The sequence below is a fragment of the Denticeps clupeoides genome, chromosome 14 (assembly GCF_900700375.1).
Source record: "Denticeps clupeoides chromosome 14, fDenClu1.1, whole genome shotgun sequence".
In the NCBI taxonomy this organism is placed as follows: domain Eukaryota; kingdom Metazoa; phylum Chordata; class Actinopteri; order Clupeiformes; family Denticipitidae; genus Denticeps; species Denticeps clupeoides.
Window position 1 is genome coordinate 9,160,833 of NC_041720.1, and position 16,061 is coordinate 9,176,893.

The window sequence follows — 16,061 nt, forward strand, 5'->3', positions numbered from 1 at the left end:
ATTTTTCTTTAGAAATATATTGGCAATTGCTCGATAAAATATTCTAGAGAGTTATTTTCTGAATTTGACACAAACATAGCAGGATTTGTTTTATGATGGTTTTGCACTGGGTAAATGTCTTTTACGAAATACGTTTTTAAAAAGAGAGAATAAAGAGTCATGAGAGGAATCCGCCCGCCTTGTGTTTGATTTGTCCGCGTTGGTGACCTTTGCCCCGCGCCCGAGCTGCGCGGCCACGGTGGCGGCTGGGAAGGGGACATGGCTGGAGAGGGGACCGCGGCTCTGGTCCAGGCGCTGGACGTCCTGGTGAAGGTCGGACGCGGTTTGCTGGAGGACGCGGAGAAGCAGGTCGCTGAAGGTAACGCGACATGCGCCATGTCACGAATTCCAGATGGGAGAGGGAGGTGAAGCTAGCGCTGAAACTAGCCGACCTGCCTAGCAACTCGAAACAGTTGGTTTTGGCCGCGCTGTCGTTCCTGTTCGTGCCACAACTGACGAAGTGTGATGAATTCATGACTTAAATGGAAATTATTTAAAACACCGCCGAGCGCGCAGTGTAAATACAGCCTCGTTAAACACGGCGTGACGTGAGTTGCCAGGTTACGCGCAAAGCAAAACTTCTGTATCCCAGAATGGAAACTAAATTTCACGGCTTCGGATATATATATATATATATATACACACACACACACACACACACACATATGTTTCAACTAACAAACATATTTGGTGAAATAAAAAAAATGTAACGCATGCAGTAATGGTAGGGTGCTTGATAAGTTATGACCAACGCGACTTCGCTTAAATTAAGCAGATCTGGCAACGCCAGAAGGGGATTTCAAGTCTTCAAGGCTTGTCTTCAAGTCTTCAAAATTAAATAAACATGGAACATGGAACGGAATGTTACATTAAGTCCCGAACTGTTGTATAATTTACGACCGTTTCCTGCAGGGTCCCTGCATGATTTTGTTTCAAACAAAATTCGTTTTCTCTTTGGAATGATGGGTGCCGGTGCCGCATTCCTAAACAGGTGAGGCATATTTCATTCTGACTTAAATACTGGTTAAAGTATCTGGTCACATTATCTTTTTTTTTTTTTTTTTTAAACCAGCTTGTCCGTGAAGAACATGAGCGAAGCTGAAGACCTGTGGAAGAATTCATTTCAGTAGGAAATCCCCTTCTGTCCAAGTTTCCCACTTCCATTGTCATTGTAGAAGTGCATTCTTACACACTTCATGCTCTGCCCTCATTCAGGGACTCTGGTGTCCGTGAACAGGTGGAGGAGTTCTTGAGCTTGGAGGTCAGTTCATCCAGACGGCACATTTTCACTAAGCGTCATGCTTTTCTAATGTTTTGCCGTGCGAATCGGAGCTAAGCTGATCTTTTTTTGCACAGGTTGAGTGGGACAACTTCCTGGAACGCTTGGATTCTGGACTTCAGACAAGCGATGAACTCTTGGCTGCTGTCCCCTCTGTGCAGAGCCTATCTGCAGACATGCACCTCACAAGTGCCAGGAGTGGAGAGTGAGAACAAGTCCTGACGTTTCCTATGTTATGTTGCCACCATACAGTGTTTTGACTGTCTTTAAACGTGTAGGGATGTCACTCTGGGACATTACTTTGGCCAGGGGAAGAACTTACTTCTTGTTCTAATCAGACACTTTGGATGACTACCCTGACGAGACCACCTAACTGAGCTCGAAGCCCAGAAGGTAATTATAGTTGGAACCGTAGGAAGTATAACAGTGCACGGACTACTAAGAGAAAAAATAAAACCAAGATAAATAGCCAATAAGGGAAAAAAATAATTAAGGTTTGGAAGCACAAACCATTTACTCAAAAAAACATGTTTTTTTTTTTTTTTTTTGTATTGCTGCCATATTCAAATCTTGTGTGTGATTGACATCACAATGTTCTGTCATTTTGAAAAGATCATTCTTAAAACTTGTGCACCGGTTTGCTCTGCGGGACCCATGCCAGTGCTTACCAAGAGACAATTGCTGCAAACAGTAGGAAGTAGGGGTATAATGGTATATGGCCTACTAGAAAAACTGTATTGAAAATTGTCAATAAAAAAAAATTAAGGTGCACATTTAGAAACACAATTCTGAAAATATTAACTTAAACCATTTACAAAAAAAACATGGTTTTGATTTTGGTAACCCTGCCAAATTCAAGCCTTGTGTGTGATTGTAAAAATTCGAACAGCCACACTTTGGACATTGGACGTTCTGTCATTTCGAGAAGATATTACTTAAACCTTGTGTGGTGTTTGTGGGACTCATGTGACTGCTTACCAAGAGACAACTGCTGCAATTTATTATAATTTACACCTAAGATTCCTTGACATATCACATGTCGCGTTTTCAATGACTTGAAGGCGACTTCCCTTATGAAAGTCACGAGTTTGAATTTGGTTCTCCACGTATCTTTGCATTCCAGAGTCTTCTTGATGCTCAGTCCATAAGGGTGCTGGTGGTCTCTTTTGGGTGTCAGGAAGGAGCACAGTTTTGGCTCCAGCAGACAGGCTGCAAGTTTGAGATGCTGCTTGACCCACTGAGAGAGGTGAATGTCCTGTTTTGATTTTATTCGACCCAAGAGCCGCTTCACTACAACCCTGTTCAGTTTTTCCCAATAGAGTTTATTAATCGGTGGATTTTTGGGGGACGGGCCGCCATCTGCTCCACATACGCTCCAGTCTGACTTTAGCGTTTTGGTAAACTAACTTCTAACTTTTAATCGGGTCGAGCGCGAGCGGTACATTCTTGGACGTCAAACACAAACTTCCAGTCTTTACTTGCTATCCTCTCCGTTTGATTCGCTGCTTGAAAATTTATTTTGGTGATTGGTTAAAGGTTTTCGCATGTTGTAATAACAACAAATAACTACATTAGTAAAAAAAAATGGTAATAAATATTACCAAACAAATTTGGTAAATACCAAAAGTATTTTCAGTGTTTGCCCTTTTTTCAAGACCTTTACAATTCACCCTGGCGTGCTGTCAATCGACTTCTGGGTCTAATCCTGATGGCGACCCATTCCTTCATAATCAGTGCTTGGAGTTTGTCAGAATTTGTGGCTTTTTGTTTGTCTACCCGCCTCTTGAGGATTGAGGCTGACTGATGGGATTAAGGTCCAGGGTGTTTCCTGGCCACGGACCCAACATTTCAATGTTTTGTTCCTCAAGCCACTTACCGGATCTATTATATGTTGGGTGGTAGTAGCCTGGGGGGTAACACACTAGGCTACTTAACCCTGAGTGTCTCCAGAGGGACTGTCCCTGTAACTACTGATTGTCTCTCTGATAAATGCCATAAATGTAAATGTTAACCCAGCTGGCCTTGTCTATTGCAGATTTACAAAGCGTTTGGTCTGGGTTGCTCTTATGCGAAAGTGCTGAAGTTTGGTTGCATGCTTCAGTACTCAGAATACCTGGTACTAAAACGAGAGCTGCCACAGGTTCCTCCGCAGTTCATTGATGATGTGTATCAGGTGGGGTATGCACCATAATGCACATTAATCCAAAACGCTGATAACTGGATGATATCGTAGAAACCAGAGTTTTCTCAATCCTTTTCCTGCATTACCATCTATCAGAAAGTTCTGTGTGTGTGTGTGTGTGTGTGTGTGTGTGTGTGTGTGTGTCTGATTAATGAAGCCCACGATCTGCCTCAGCTAATTGCTTCAGACTGATACCACCTAATAATGTTTCTTTCAGCTGGGTGGTGACTTCCTTCTGAATGAGGATGGCAAAGTCATCTTCTCCCACTGCAGCAAGAGCCCCATCGACAGGCCCAAAATGACAGATTTACTAGCAGCCATTTCTGAAGGATCTTCCTAAGGTTGTCTTCTTGCGTGGGACAGGTCACCCCCGACATCAGAATCCAGTTTGTCTCAGGATTGTGTGAATGATGACACGGCCCAAACTCACACTGTATGAGGGGTTTTGTTGGATGTGGCCTCACAAGTCTGAGATCTCCGGTGATCCTGCTTTCGGGTGATTACATGACCACCACCTTGAAGTAACTTTTATTTACCCTTCAATTAGAATCACGTTCTTCCACTAATGACTTTCATTTGTATTTGAAAGCCCTAAAGATTTTGTGCTTCTATATGCAATTCTGTTCAAGACGCATAAAGACGCATTTTCTGTTCTGTCCTGTGTATTCTCATAAGTTAATGCATTTCATGACAGCCAAGGAAAAATCTCTTTATTACAAATATCCACCAATTAATGGCACATATTCTATACTGCACACATTTTTACACCCACCTTATAAATGACCTTATTTGTGACAGAAATAAAAGATCTCTGTAATTTAACCATTTCAATCCAGAATTAAATTAATGTCTATTTGCTTCCGAGCATCCTATACAGTACACATTGAATTTCCAGTTAAATAAAAATACAATTAAATGTTATTTTGTGTTGATTAAATTTCAAATATTACTGAAAATAAAGACATGCCATTAGAAACCAGAGGGTCAAGACTTTTGCTAATTGAAGAGTTGAAATCAGGCCTCAAACTCGCAGAGGTAAGACATGCGGCGGTCGCAGTAATTGTCCCACCAATCTCCGTCATCTGAAGTCATGGCAACGCAGTTCTCTCTCTTCCCCCCATCGGGCTGGCTGGACAGGAAGTGCTTGCGCCACTGGAAGTAGGTGACGCGCGTGGTGTCCTCAAACAAGTAGAGCCCCTCGGAGCGCAGGTCGTTGATGCCCAGCCACACCGGCCAGTTGCTGGAGTGGAAGGCCGCCCGGACGTACTCAGCCAGGGCCTCCTGCTCCTTCCTGTCACGGGGCATGGCCATCCTGCCGCCTCTCTCCTGGCACTTCTGGGCAGCCCCTGCGTAGGTCTCATATGTCCGGTACACCAGGAAACACTTGTAGCCCACCCGCCGACCCTTCTGACAGCCTGGAAAACGTGGTTAGGCGTCTATTATGTGCATCTGTGGTGGCCTGGGGCCACGCCCTGGCTGATGGGCAGTATGGGACCAGTCAGTTGAATTTCTAATTATGAAACTGCAATCAAGTAACCAAGTGATTTAGTGACTGGCCTAGATTTGTGCATTGTTCAGCCAATCTTAATTAAAAATTACCCACATTCTTTAAAAAAAAAATTTGTAAAGTATTGATACTGTATCAGTACTGTATCTGGGCAGTGCTGTAAAAAAAAGAAAATAGCAAACCTTCCAGACGGCCAATCTCTTTGCGGTTCTCCTTGCTGAACAGGGACGCCTGTGTCAAGCTGTCTTCTGTCTCGGCAATTTTGTTATCTACTCGAGAGAGTCTCTCTAGCAGCTGTGTGAGCTTCACATCCAAAGTGTAGTGGCCCACGTTCAGGCGGTGAATGGCCTGGTCTATAGCTGCCAACCTGTTGACTGATGAAAGACGTCATCTATCAATATAGTTACAGTTCCTCAAATGACACATTCTGTATATTATATGAAATGTACTGTTCTGTTTTTAGTATTTAGTTTTTCTAATACTAAGTCTTGGAATGGCCAAAACCAGTTCACTGATTGTCGGAGAGCACATACCCGGTAGTGAAGACCTCCAAGCACCCTTTTGGCCACAAATGCAATTTCCGTTGGTTTAAAGTCTCGGACAAGAGGGTGTACAAATCACCTTGACCATGAACATGTTCCGTGAACATAAAGGTCTGGTTCTCCCAGTGGCATTTCCACACTATTCTGAGGACATTTTGAGGTCAAAGAGCAGCAGTATGTCACATGCTAGTATGGCTCCTGCTGGGTCCTGGATCTTTACTGCAACCAAAATACTTAAAACAGAACACTACTGTCTGCCAGTGCCCGACCTTGTATATCTTGCCATAGCCTCCCTTGCCAATGCATTTCAGAAACACAGCAAAAAAATAAAAAACTTCACAACAGCTTCTGGGTAGGCTGAACCAAGAAAATGGCAACAAACGAGAAGCAATTTAAAGCCTTTGTCCTCCCAACTCTGTTTGGTTTCTTGTCATTGGTGTCTGAAACTGTTTACCTTCAGATGAGGTATCAGCTATTCAAACTGACCAAAGCAGTGACCAGTTTTCCCCATCTTAACAGTGACATGACTACAGCAGGCTGCATATGAGAAGCAGAGGTGCACAGCAGAGGACACTTTTTTTTTCACTGATTATCATTGCATTGTTTTATTGTTTATCTTTTCCAGTTTTTAACATTTCTGAATTTTATGTTATTTAAACAGTAACTAGTACAATGTTAAATTCTTGCATAAAGTGTGCCGTTTTCATTTACTCTGACCCACTAATGTATATGCGGATTCTTAGACCTCTTACGTGATCTCAGAAGTGTTATTTTGATACTAAAACAAAGCATTGACACATTTTAAGAACCATACTTTGGTTAATTAAATCACAATAAAATAAATAAAAAGCTTAAATATTGTGTTTCTTTTTACCCTATCCGAACCAAACACATACTATACAGACCCAAACTGTCACTTCAAAACTAAGGTACATTATACCCCCAGTAATGTATTTGGCAAATCACTGCATGTACCACTTGCATTATAAAATATAGAGGAATAATATTAATTCCCTAAAATGAAATGAAGCTTAGAATTTTGTCTCCATCCCGATACATGGGATTTAAAGAACCTGGCCCAGAGACACGTGTAAGGGTCAATGAAGGTCATTTGAGGCTTACGGATGTAGTTATACGTGTTGTCATAGTCGGTTACTGGAGATGTGGGCTCCGGCTCTGCTGGCTCGTCATCTCCTCCAACGGCCTTCCCATCATCTTCAGCATCTGACTTCTGAAGAGTGAAATCAATAAATGACATACCTGCACCAATGAGGATGAAGACACCCCTGAGAACGATGAATGGCACCATCATGCCATCGCACACAAGTTGCCTTATGACATGTACCTTCTTCAACCATCAAAACACACACAGTGAGAGTCATGATATTCATTTGACAAAACCAAACGATGGTTTATCGCTTTAAGAAAGACATTGAAATTTCAGTAGAAAACAAACAAACGAAAAAAAAAAAAAAACTCACCTGTGCAACTGTTGAATTGTCCCAACCCACAACGGTCTGAGCACCATCACTCTCATGGTCTCCAAGGGACACTGAAGAAATGCACAAAATCCCCACCATGAGCACTATTTTAGCCATTTTCCTCTCGATCAATTAAACCTTATTGGACGGCCAGTCCTTGTTGGTTTCTCTCTCTCTCTCTCTCTCTCTCCTGGAGACTCGTCCTGCGTGGGCCTCACCGACAACAGGAAAAGTCTGTTTCTTTTTCCCACCTCCCACTTCCACACTTTGTGTTAACACTGCACTTTTTCGGCAGAGGCGGACCCAAGGTTCGCTTACGGTCACATCTGGAGCCTCATTAGTCCACCGTGTGACGCTAGTCTGGCGAAGAACCAGTCTGTGGAGCAGAATCTGTGGTCGAAGTGCATGTGGAAAAATGCAGGGCTCCCATCAGTCAGCTGGAAAGTCAGAAAAGAAGCCTCTGTGCTCCGTTTGGGATGAGTATTTGGGGTGTACGGGGAGGAGCCTTGGCTCTCCGTGCTCAGTGTATTACGTAACACCTTGTGCCAGATTTTGCACAGATGACTGTGAAGTCCAGTCCTCAAAAAGTCGGTTCTAACCGCTGAGCTATTTCTATCCCGGACCAGTTATATAGAAATAGCCCCGTTATGTTAGGATGAGCCAGCGTTGCATTTACAACTGGAGGATCAAGTGACACCAACATAGCGGTGCTTTTCAGCACATATTCACACGCCAGGTTCACTGCTGGCCAGAAAGTGTCCCCCTGCCCTCGTGCATTGAGAATCGGACCCCCGATGGAGACGGAGTCTAACTCTACATAATGAAGCAGGTACCTTAATACACAGAGACGGCAAAGAGCTGAAAAGAAGCACAAAGGCCCTCTAATACATTACAGGCACACAGTGGGCAGCCAGAGGCCTTCCGAACCCTGTCGCTGGAGGTCCTGCTGGCGGAATGTTTTCATTCCAACCACCAATGTGTGCTGTTGGGTTGTTAATGAAACATTCCATCGGGGGGGTGGTGGGGGGGGGGGGGGTCGAGAACCCACAGCTAAGAGACCCAAATGAAGGTTAAGGCACAGAAGAAAGTATTTTAACCTTTATTTTAGTTTTTGCATTATTTACTTCCAAATGAATGGGTGCATTAAACTTAAACTTATAGCAAAGTATACAAATAATAAAGATTACCAAAAAAAGGAATAAGAAAGAAGGATCTAGTGTAATATCACCAAGTCATTCAAATACAAAGCCACTAGTATTAGTCTACTAATACAACCAGTTTTTTGGCCTCTAACTGTATATAGTACGTTGGCGTAGTGATAGAATGAGGTCAGACTAACATGGCAAAGGAAACATTATAAATATCATAAGCAGACAATGTGGCACAAACTAAACACTAAAGGCAGGATGAGTCCAGCTGCTCGTGGGTCGGATCCATTCGTGTAGGTGGGTTTGCCTGGAACCACTGGGTTCATCCACTGGTCTGTTGCGCTGTTACCAGTTGTCCAAGAAGTCAAAACCCGTCTTCAGAATGTTGCTACTGGTATTAAACTGAAAATGAAAAGAGGCAACCGAGCACGATTTTGATATTATTATTATTGTTATAATTGTTCACATTTCCTTTACTGTTAAATATAAATAGATCAACAAGCGTGATTTGGAGTTATGTTAATGACGTCTCAGAGATATTCACTTAGTTTCGTGAGCATTACAGAATATGCCATGTTCCTCCTGACTGTGGTTAGTAAAGTCACGAGTGGAATATGGATTTTTTTAATGTAAAATATGGTTGAAGTACAGATCACTGCAACATTGAACCACACATGCAGATCACTTGGCAGCATAAGAAATTCCAGGAGACGGGAATGTCAGTCGGAGCTCACCTGAGAGAAGGTCGGGCTGGAGGTCGGGGATGGCGCCGACCTCTCGGTCCTGCTGGCCAGTCCTGGGCTGAACACGTCCTCCAGGGGGCTGACGGAAGGCAGGGTGCTCTGAGCGCGTTCCCAGCCGGCCACAGAGGACGAGACGCTGATGGGGGCGGGCGTGGCGCTGATGGCGGCGGGAGTCACGCTGATGGGAATGGGCGGAGGTGGCGCAGGGGGTTTGTGGGCTCTCTGTTTGGTGGGCCGCGGCGGTTCCTCGGCTTCCTGCCGGCGGTAGGATGGGAGAGGCTTCTCGCCTTTCTCCAGGGATTTGATCTGACTGGGCGTCAGGGACTGGAAGTCGGCCTTCTCGCCCTCCAGTCTGGACCTCTCTGCGCTGATCTTCCAGAAGGACGACTCCTCTTCCCGTCTGCCCGAGTTATCGCTGGCAGAGACCTTGGCACTCGGGGCAGATTTATTCAGCTGGGCGCCCTGGGGGACCTTGTTCGGTTTGGATTCGGACAACGGCGCTGAGACAGCCTGGTCTGGAGCGGCAGAAACGAGACTGAACTCCATCTGGCTCTGTTAACAAGAAAAGCAATTACACTCACATACACCTAACATTATGTTCCAATAAAAGAAAATGCGATACCTTATTTTTCATTTACAGCATTTATCAGACGCCCTTATCCAGAGCGACTTACAATCAGTAGTTACAGGGACAGTCCCCCCCTGGAGACACTCAGGGTTAAGTGTCTTGCTCAGGGACACAATGGTAGTAAGTGGGGTTTGATCCTGGCTCTTCTGGATCATAGGCGAGTGTGTTACCCACTAGGCTACTACCACCCATATCCAGCAGTCAGATCCCAGCTGCCATTTTTCTTTTAGTTTCAACATGAACAGCAAATATGTTTTATTTATTTGGAGGGATTGTTGCAAATTGGGCATAGAATAATATTCAGTATCTATGCAGTATCTTACCCTGGGATTCCCACCACTGTGTATATTTTGTGTGTGTGTGTGTGTGTGTGTGTGTGTACTGGCTTTATAGCAGACCTGAGAATGATCGTAGTAAAATCACAATGCGTTTCAGTTACTGAGATTAAATGAATATTAGAATCGACGGTTCCCATCGGACGAGAAGTAGGACAGAAACTTTTAAAAAGCCAAACATCCCGACATGCACTTCACAGGCATCAGGCCACGCCCCCTTCGGGACATTCGGCACGTAAGTGACGTTTGTTTGACGGCGAAGGGTCTTCGGGAATCGTTCACGGCGGAACAGGAGACAGACGGACGTGGCGTGACGTGACGTGACCCGACCCGTGACGTCGCTCTTACCCTCGTTTCCCAGGAGAACGGGGCGGAGTGCTCGTCCTGCCAGGTCAGGTCCTGGGATTCAACCAACAAACACGAGATAAGAGTCGGACTGGTACAGAACACAGAGCCGAGTCCGGCGTCCTTACCTCGTCCCCGAAGTGCACCGTTTTCTGCCCGGTGTGGAGCAGCAGCTTCGGGTAACAGGCGACTTCTTCTCGGTCCACCCTGTGCAGTGCGTACCGGGCCCGGACCTGGGGATCCATCATCCCGTTGTCGATGGCCGCGTCCTGCTCGTTCGGCGTCATCTTGTCCCAGTCGGACCCGTGCTGCTCCTTAATCTTCTCCCGCTCCTCCATGATCTTTCTCGCCATGGAGTTGATGGAGGAGAAATACTGGAACTTTAACTCCTCCATCCTGTGCGTGTCGGCAACAGCCGCGGCCGCCATTTTCCCCCCGCAGATGAAAAATATTTGGTGACGTGACGTGTGACGTCACACCGGCGGAGGCGGGGCGCCGCCTGGCGGTCAAATCGAAGAGCGATTTAACGCCGTTCGCTGTACATTTACAATATAGTACTGCTAATGTTCTGCACATTTAAAGTAAACATGCATGTCGCTCATTGGTGAAACAGTTAGATTTGCGAATATGCTTATTCCGAAATAGCTCAATTCATGTTTTTAAACGTTTTTATATTCACACTTTTATTTTCAGGCATTTATACACTTGAGATATTTTAAGCACTTTTAACACAAAACCGTAAAAAAACCACACATCTAAGATGTGTTTACATCTAAGACGTAGCAAAAACATATGTCAACTAATCAAATATTACTTTGCCTAAACCGTTTATTGCAGAATTTTCTCGTTTTTATTAATCAGTGACATCATGTGTATAGAGAGGTGGCTCTGAGCAGCATTACAGTACCTGCCACCATAAAATAACTTTCACTTTTGAATAATTATTTTTGGTGCCTTTTTTTTTTTACTTTAAAAGTTACTCTACAGACATTTTTAAGCAGCGCTTTACATCTTTGTTTTCACTAAGACTGTGACGACACGAGTTCGCGTAATCGTGACGTCACACTGACTTCCGCGCCAGTCTCCGTCCCGCGACAGTAAATTCTCCGGCTTGAGCCTCACGCTGCCCGTGATTTACAGTGTAAGTGAACTATTAATATGCATGTAATATTATTAATAATAATGCAGCTGTAAGAATAACTTGCTGTAGGACTTTCAGGTTTCTGATCTTACTGATCAAATTAGATCTTCTAGGCCAGTCAGGTTAAAAGGACTTAATAAATAAATGGATCATAATTTACAATTTGCAGTTTTAACTTGTCTGCGTTACTCTTTAAACAAGCTCTCACGTTTTAGGTTGTATTAGTAACTTTCCAACCTGGCTAATCACCAAACAAAAAGTCCGATTGTTTGAGGCATGTAAGGAACTGCTTTTCACTTGTTCGACAGCAGCCATGGCGGCTCGTCAACCCCCAAACTTTTCCTGGGTGGACCCGCAGAAGCTGGCCGGCCTGGCCTGTCCATCGCTGCCTGGACATTACCAGTTCCTGCTGGACAACGGCATCCAGCATCTGGTCTGTCTGTGCCAGGCGCTGCCTCAGAACTACAACAGCTGCCCGGCGCTTGAAGTCCACCGCATCGGCATAGTGGACTTCACCCCGCCCAGCCCAGACCAGATAAGGCGGTTTTTGTCTATTGTAGCCGAGGCCAACTCCAAAGGGCAGGTGAGCATGGACAATGTCAAAGTATTCCCATTCAGCTCCATCCGAGCTGAGACGGCGGGTGGTGTAATACTGCGTGGATTACTGCTTTAAGCCAAACTGGTTTTCCAGGGCGTGGGTGTGCACTGCATGCACGGCCACGGGAGGACCGGGACCATGCTGGCCTGCTACCTGGTGAAGGAGAAGAAAATCTCTGCAGACCAAGCCATAGCGCAGATCAGGAAGATGCGGCCAGGGTCGATCGAGACCAGGGATCAAGAGAAAGCGGTGCAGGAGTTTCAGGAAGAATCACAACCAACTGTATAAATTGTGAAATTATGCCAACCAAATAAAGAAATCTCTTGGATCGTCAGTCTTGGAAATGGTAATGTTGTGAGTGCAAAGAAAATTAGAAATCTAGACATGTTTTTTGTAAAATCTGTATTTATTTATGATTTACAAAAAGCCTAAACATGAAACCATTAAAATGGAAAAAAAAAAATTCAAATAAATCTGTAATCTAGAATGAGGGAAACAAAAAACAGTATGTGTATACATGTCAGTTTACACCTTTTATAGCTGGAGAGGAAGGACACAGACACTATAACCTTATAACGCGTATTTAAAATGTACAATGTAAAAGGAAGGTGTCTGGAAAATTATTTACACACAATATTTCAGTAAAGTCTAGACATTGTGAAAAAGAAAATAATAAAGAGCGAGAGAGAAATGTGTTTTTCTCCCTAGGGCGAGACGTCTTCATTAGTGCACGGCCAACACTGCAGTGTTCAGAACTTATTAATGGGAGACACAGGCCAACTGGAGGCTTGGGGAGAGAAAAAAAAAAAAAAAAATCCCAAAAGTATTTATTTTATTATTAAACAACCTTTATAAATAGAGAGAGAGAGATTAGTGACATGAGGGTCAAATAAATATGCACTAAGCAATGTTTTGGTGTTAATTGTAACTGAATTCCCTTGAAGTGTGAAACATCTACTGATTCCTGTTATTATTGCCTAAATACACACTCATGCAAAAAAATTGACAGTAGGGTCCATATATATATATATATATATAAAGAAATTCCACCAAAATGGCAAATTCTGTCTGTGAAACCCCAAAAGAAACAGAGACCCGTCTCTCATAAAAGGAATGTTCCGGTCGAGAAGTCCAACACTTGCATTTTCTTCTCCTTCAGAGGATTAACCCACACCAGTGAACGCCCCGGTGACGAGTGTCTGCTTTCACAGTGCAGCTATCCAAACAGGTGTGGTGATGTACAGTGTAAATCCGCTCCACAGACGACAATAAACGTCCGTAACTTGTGTTTGTGTCTCACAGCCCCAGCTTTTAAGAGTAAGAGTCAGCGCTTCAGACCAGGAAGAGGTGTAAACTACAGTAAGAAATAAAAGATCTGTTAGCATGGGCACTTAGTTCCATGAGAAAGTGTCGGAAGGATGTAACATGGGAAAATAAACAGCATATCATAAAATATCCCACATCTGAACACTATTAAAAAAAAAAAAAAAAAAAAGACTGAGAGAAATTAAAACAGAGGAAAAGAAATAACATCTCTTCCCATAACAATTTCACAAACCAAAATATAACCTTCCCCCAACATGTGATTTCAAAGTCATCTCATTAATATAATTAGCTTCTTTTTTTTTTATTTTTTTTAACAGTGCTTCTTTTTAATAATATATCTTTCATAGTTTTAAGGGAAATTATGCAGTATTGTTTCTCTTATTGCAGTGATGCATCTAAATAGTACTTAATGGTCCAGTTATTTCATATGTATATATTTTTAATAAAAAAAACAAAACAAAAACAGTTTTGAGAAAAAAACAAAAACAAAAAAAAAAACAAAAAAAAAAAAACTGGGAAGCTCCAGCTACACCCTGGTGCCAAGACCAAGATTGGCATTCAGTCCCTTGCTAAGGCTGCAAATCTACTGTTTTGTGTTGAGTTCGTTTTCCAGCTCCATCAGTTTCCGTGAGGCTTTGACTTTGTTGGACACTTCCTTCCCTTGAGAAAAAAGCCGTTGCCGTTCCTTGAAGGTCAGGCTCTCCGGGGCTCCGGTAACCGCGATGTCCTGATCCTGACCGCTGCAACGACAGGTTTGTGTCAAGAATCTCCAAAACCCAAAAGTGAAAACCACGTCTGGATGGACGTCTGCTGTAAACATACCTTTTCGTCCATCTCTCTCGCAGGTCCTTGAAACCCTCTCCCGATCCTACAACTCCCGTTGTGTTTCCAGTGTACGAATTAAATCCTATTAGCATTTTTTTTATGGTGAAAGATAAAAAGTCTTGAATTGAACATCATGCAAATGTAGAAACTGTTTAAATACAATTCAAACGAACAACCAAAAAAAGCTGCTGGGTTCATTTTTTTTTTTTATTTAAACCTTGAGATTACAGAGCGGATGGATGTCTGCAATAAAGAAAGAAAACATTCAATTAAAACGCTCTGCAGCTTATCCACAGCAGAGCTCAGATAAGATTATGTTCCACGCCCAATGTCTGGCCAACCCAGCAACTTTTCACTAACATTTCAGCATCACAGACAGGATTCATTAAATCCCCACAGACCACAAAAAGCAGAGCAGCTACAGAAGTTCGGTGGGTTAGCGTTAGAGACATTCCAAGGCGTGCCTGAAGCAAGGTCTGTGGATCAAGTGGGAGGGGTCAAAAGTGGAGGGCAGAGGTCATGAGTGCAACCCAACGCTACCAAACTCTTGACGTAACTGAATGGCTTCCGTTTTTCCTCCCTAGCTAGGGAGGTGAAATCTAAATACAAAAAGCACCATTTGACCTCTTGGTGACCTCAGTCTTCCCTCCACCTCTTACCCCTGCTCCTTTTGAGAACCAGTGGCTCACGTGTCCATTGTGTCTGTCAAGAGTGTCTGCCGGCTCTGTGGCAGCCGTCCGACTGGGCAAAAACCTGAAACTTCCAACTGTCTCTTCAAATCAAACCTGGTTGTGCTGACTTCGTTTCTCTGCCTGAATAGAAACGCACAACCAGGATCCAAATGCATGTTTTGTAAAATAAATAAACAAATGAAATTTTGCAGACAAGCTGTATATATCAATTTAAAATAATGATAATGAATTGGGTGAGGGGGAAGGGCCACAAACACATTGACCAGTGTGAACCGGAGAAATGCCTTCCATTGGCTGGAAAGTGCAAATGTTTCAGGTCCTAAAATGACTCTGTTCCCAGAGTGCAAACCCAGACAAAAAGTTGGCTGCTTGCTGTGCCAAAATAACCTGCCCAGGACCCTGGACTAAAATATATATATATAGTTGAGGGCTGCTTAAGAATCACTAAACCCAGACTGAAACACTTGCATGTCCTTCTCCTGCCAGTGGAGGGCGCCAGTCCTGGATGAGGTCTTTCCAGATTTGGCCGGAGCTTCAGACTGATGATACCTGAAGCCCCGGCTGACCTGAAGTAGGGGTGCGGTGCATGAGATGAAGCCATAGACAGGAACGAAAATGACGCAGACATGAAAGGCAGAAGCAGACTGACAGATGGACGTCAGCGAGGGTGAAGGGCTCAAGCGCTTGTGCCTGTACACACACGACTGACTGGATTTGGTGGTGCAGGTGTACTCCTGTCAGGATATTATATTATGGGGGGGATGGGGGGGGGAATCAAGTGTCCTTCACCCAGGCTACTGACAGACAGGAGTAAACTTGTGAACTGGAAAGGAGGAGAGAGCAAGGCAGAGCAGAGGCAGTAAAGAGCAATGGATTCTGGGCCGATTCACGTCAGCGGTCATTCAAAAGCAGAAGGACAGGGCGGGGCTGGGTGGCAGGAATTATATATATTTTTTGGTGCATATGCAGGTTAGTGATCGGTCCTCAGTTTGAATGATTAATAATGCAACTCTGATCACAGCCGGTCCAGCAGGGGGTGGGCGTCAGGGCACCTGTGCAGGTGTGACATGCAGGCCGGGGGTTAAAGGGACTCCACTTGACTGGTTGCATTACTGGCGTTGCTCTTTGTGCGCGGCTGTTTCACGCCCACTGACAAATCTGTTTGGCTAAAATCTGTACAGTAACTCCAGATATGACCAGTGATTAGCAGTGCTAAGAAAAAAACACTTAGTTTATTGAGGGGTGTGGGT

General features: G+C 44.0%; 5 protein-coding genes across 23 annotated transcripts in view; 2 read left to right on the top strand and 3 right to left on the bottom strand.

Annotated features, from left to right (window-relative positions):
• The first annotated feature begins 131 nt into the window (after positions 1-131).
• Positions 132-4,331, top strand: selenol (selenoprotein L). The gene is made up of 9 exons (XM_029002969.1): positions 132-358; positions 952-1,030; positions 1,112-1,165; positions 1,255-1,300; positions 1,396-1,523; positions 1,597-1,711; positions 2,442-2,564; positions 3,354-3,491; positions 3,718-4,331. Exons 1-9 carry the CDS (start codon positions 259-261, stop codon positions 3,838-3,840), a joined length of 906 nt encoding a protein of 301 aa, XP_028858802.1. The 5' UTR covers positions 132-258; the 3' UTR covers positions 3,841-4,331.
• On the bottom strand, positions 4,194-7,657 carry clec11a (C-type lectin domain containing 11A). The gene is made up of 4 exons (XM_029002970.1): positions 7,031-7,657; positions 6,672-6,780; positions 5,190-5,381; positions 4,194-4,915 (listed from the first exon to the last, which is right to left on the bottom strand). Exons 1-4 carry the CDS (start codon positions 7,145-7,147, stop codon positions 4,515-4,517), a joined length of 819 nt encoding a protein of 272 aa, XP_028858803.1. The 5' UTR covers positions 7,148-7,657; the 3' UTR covers positions 4,194-4,514.
• Positions 7,658-8,113: 456 nt separating this feature from the next.
• Positions 8,114-10,683, bottom strand: c14h1orf198 (chromosome 14 C1orf198 homolog). The gene is made up of 4 exons (XM_028953189.1): positions 10,358-10,683; positions 10,233-10,283; positions 8,913-9,473; positions 8,114-8,580 (listed from the first exon to the last, which is right to left on the bottom strand). Exons 1-4 carry the CDS (start codon positions 10,655-10,657, stop codon positions 8,524-8,526), a joined length of 969 nt encoding a protein of 322 aa, XP_028809022.1. The 5' UTR covers positions 10,658-10,683; the 3' UTR covers positions 8,114-8,523.
• Positions 10,684-11,263: 580 nt separating this feature from the next.
• dusp23a (dual specificity phosphatase 23a) lies at positions 11,264-12,295 on the top strand. 2 transcript variants are annotated; one of them, XM_028953367.1, is made up of 3 exons: positions 11,264-11,370; positions 11,682-11,953; positions 12,062-12,295. In XM_028953367.1, exons 2-3 carry the CDS (start codon positions 11,684-11,686, stop codon positions 12,254-12,256), a joined length of 465 nt encoding a protein of 154 aa, XP_028809200.1. In that variant the 5' UTR covers positions 11,264-11,370; positions 11,682-11,683; the 3' UTR covers positions 12,257-12,295. The 2 variants fall into 2 exon arrangements, with proteins under 2 accessions (XP_028809200.1, XP_028809199.1); XM_028953366.1 differs by having other exon boundaries at positions 11,306-11,370; positions 11,679-11,953.
• Positions 12,296-13,569: 1,274 nt separating this feature from the next.
• The window catches only part of afdna (afadin, adherens junction formation factor a), an 87,087-nt gene continuing 84,595 nt past the window's right edge, over positions 13,570-16,061 (bottom strand). For 17 of the 18 annotated variants that reach the window (XM_029002167.1, XM_029002158.1, XM_029002166.1 and 14 more), the window contains 2 exons: positions 14,117-14,201; positions 13,570-14,034 (listed from right to left, as the gene is read on the bottom strand). In XM_029002167.1, coding sequence (XP_028858000.1) covers positions 13,878-14,034; positions 14,117-14,201 — 242 coding nt within the window. In that variant the 3' untranslated portion in view covers positions 13,570-13,877. The remainder of the gene's footprint in view (positions 14,035-14,116; positions 14,202-16,061) is intronic. The other variant, XM_029002165.1, reaches the window with a different exon arrangement.

Bases quoted from the DNA above. Each gene is read 5' to 3' on its own strand.
- clec11a (XM_029002970.1), bottom strand. From the start codon at position 7,147: ATGGCTAAAATAGTGCTCATGGTGGGGATTTTGTGCATTTCTTCAGTG. The intron at 6,781-7,030 runs GTGAGTTTTTTT...TTCACTCTTCAG, and splicing joins ACAATTCAACAGTTGCACAG to AAGTCAGATGCTGAAGATGA. The intron at 4,916-5,189 runs GTTTGCTATTTT...CACGTTTTCCAG, and splicing joins AGAGATTGGCCGTCTGGAAG to GCTGTCAGAAGGGTCGGCGG.
- c14h1orf198 (XM_028953189.1), bottom strand. From the start codon at position 10,657: ATGGCGGCCGCGGCTGTTGCCGACACGCACAGGATGGAGGAGTTAAAG. The intron at 10,284-10,357 runs GTAAGGACGCCG...GTTGAATCCCAG, and splicing joins CGGTGCACTTCGGGGACGAG to GACCTGACCTGGCAGGACGA. The intron at 8,581-8,912 runs GTGAGCTCCGAC...TTTCATTTTCAG, and splicing joins CCAGCCCGACCTTCTCTCAG to TTTAATACCAGTAGCAACAT.
- dusp23a (XM_028953367.1), top strand. From the start codon at position 11,684: ATGGCGGCTCGTCAACCCCCAAACTTTTCCTGGGTGGACCCGCAGAAG. The intron at 11,954-12,061 runs GTGAGCATGGAC...CTGGTTTTCCAG, and splicing joins AGGCCAACTCCAAAGGGCAG to GGCGTGGGTGTGCACTGCAT.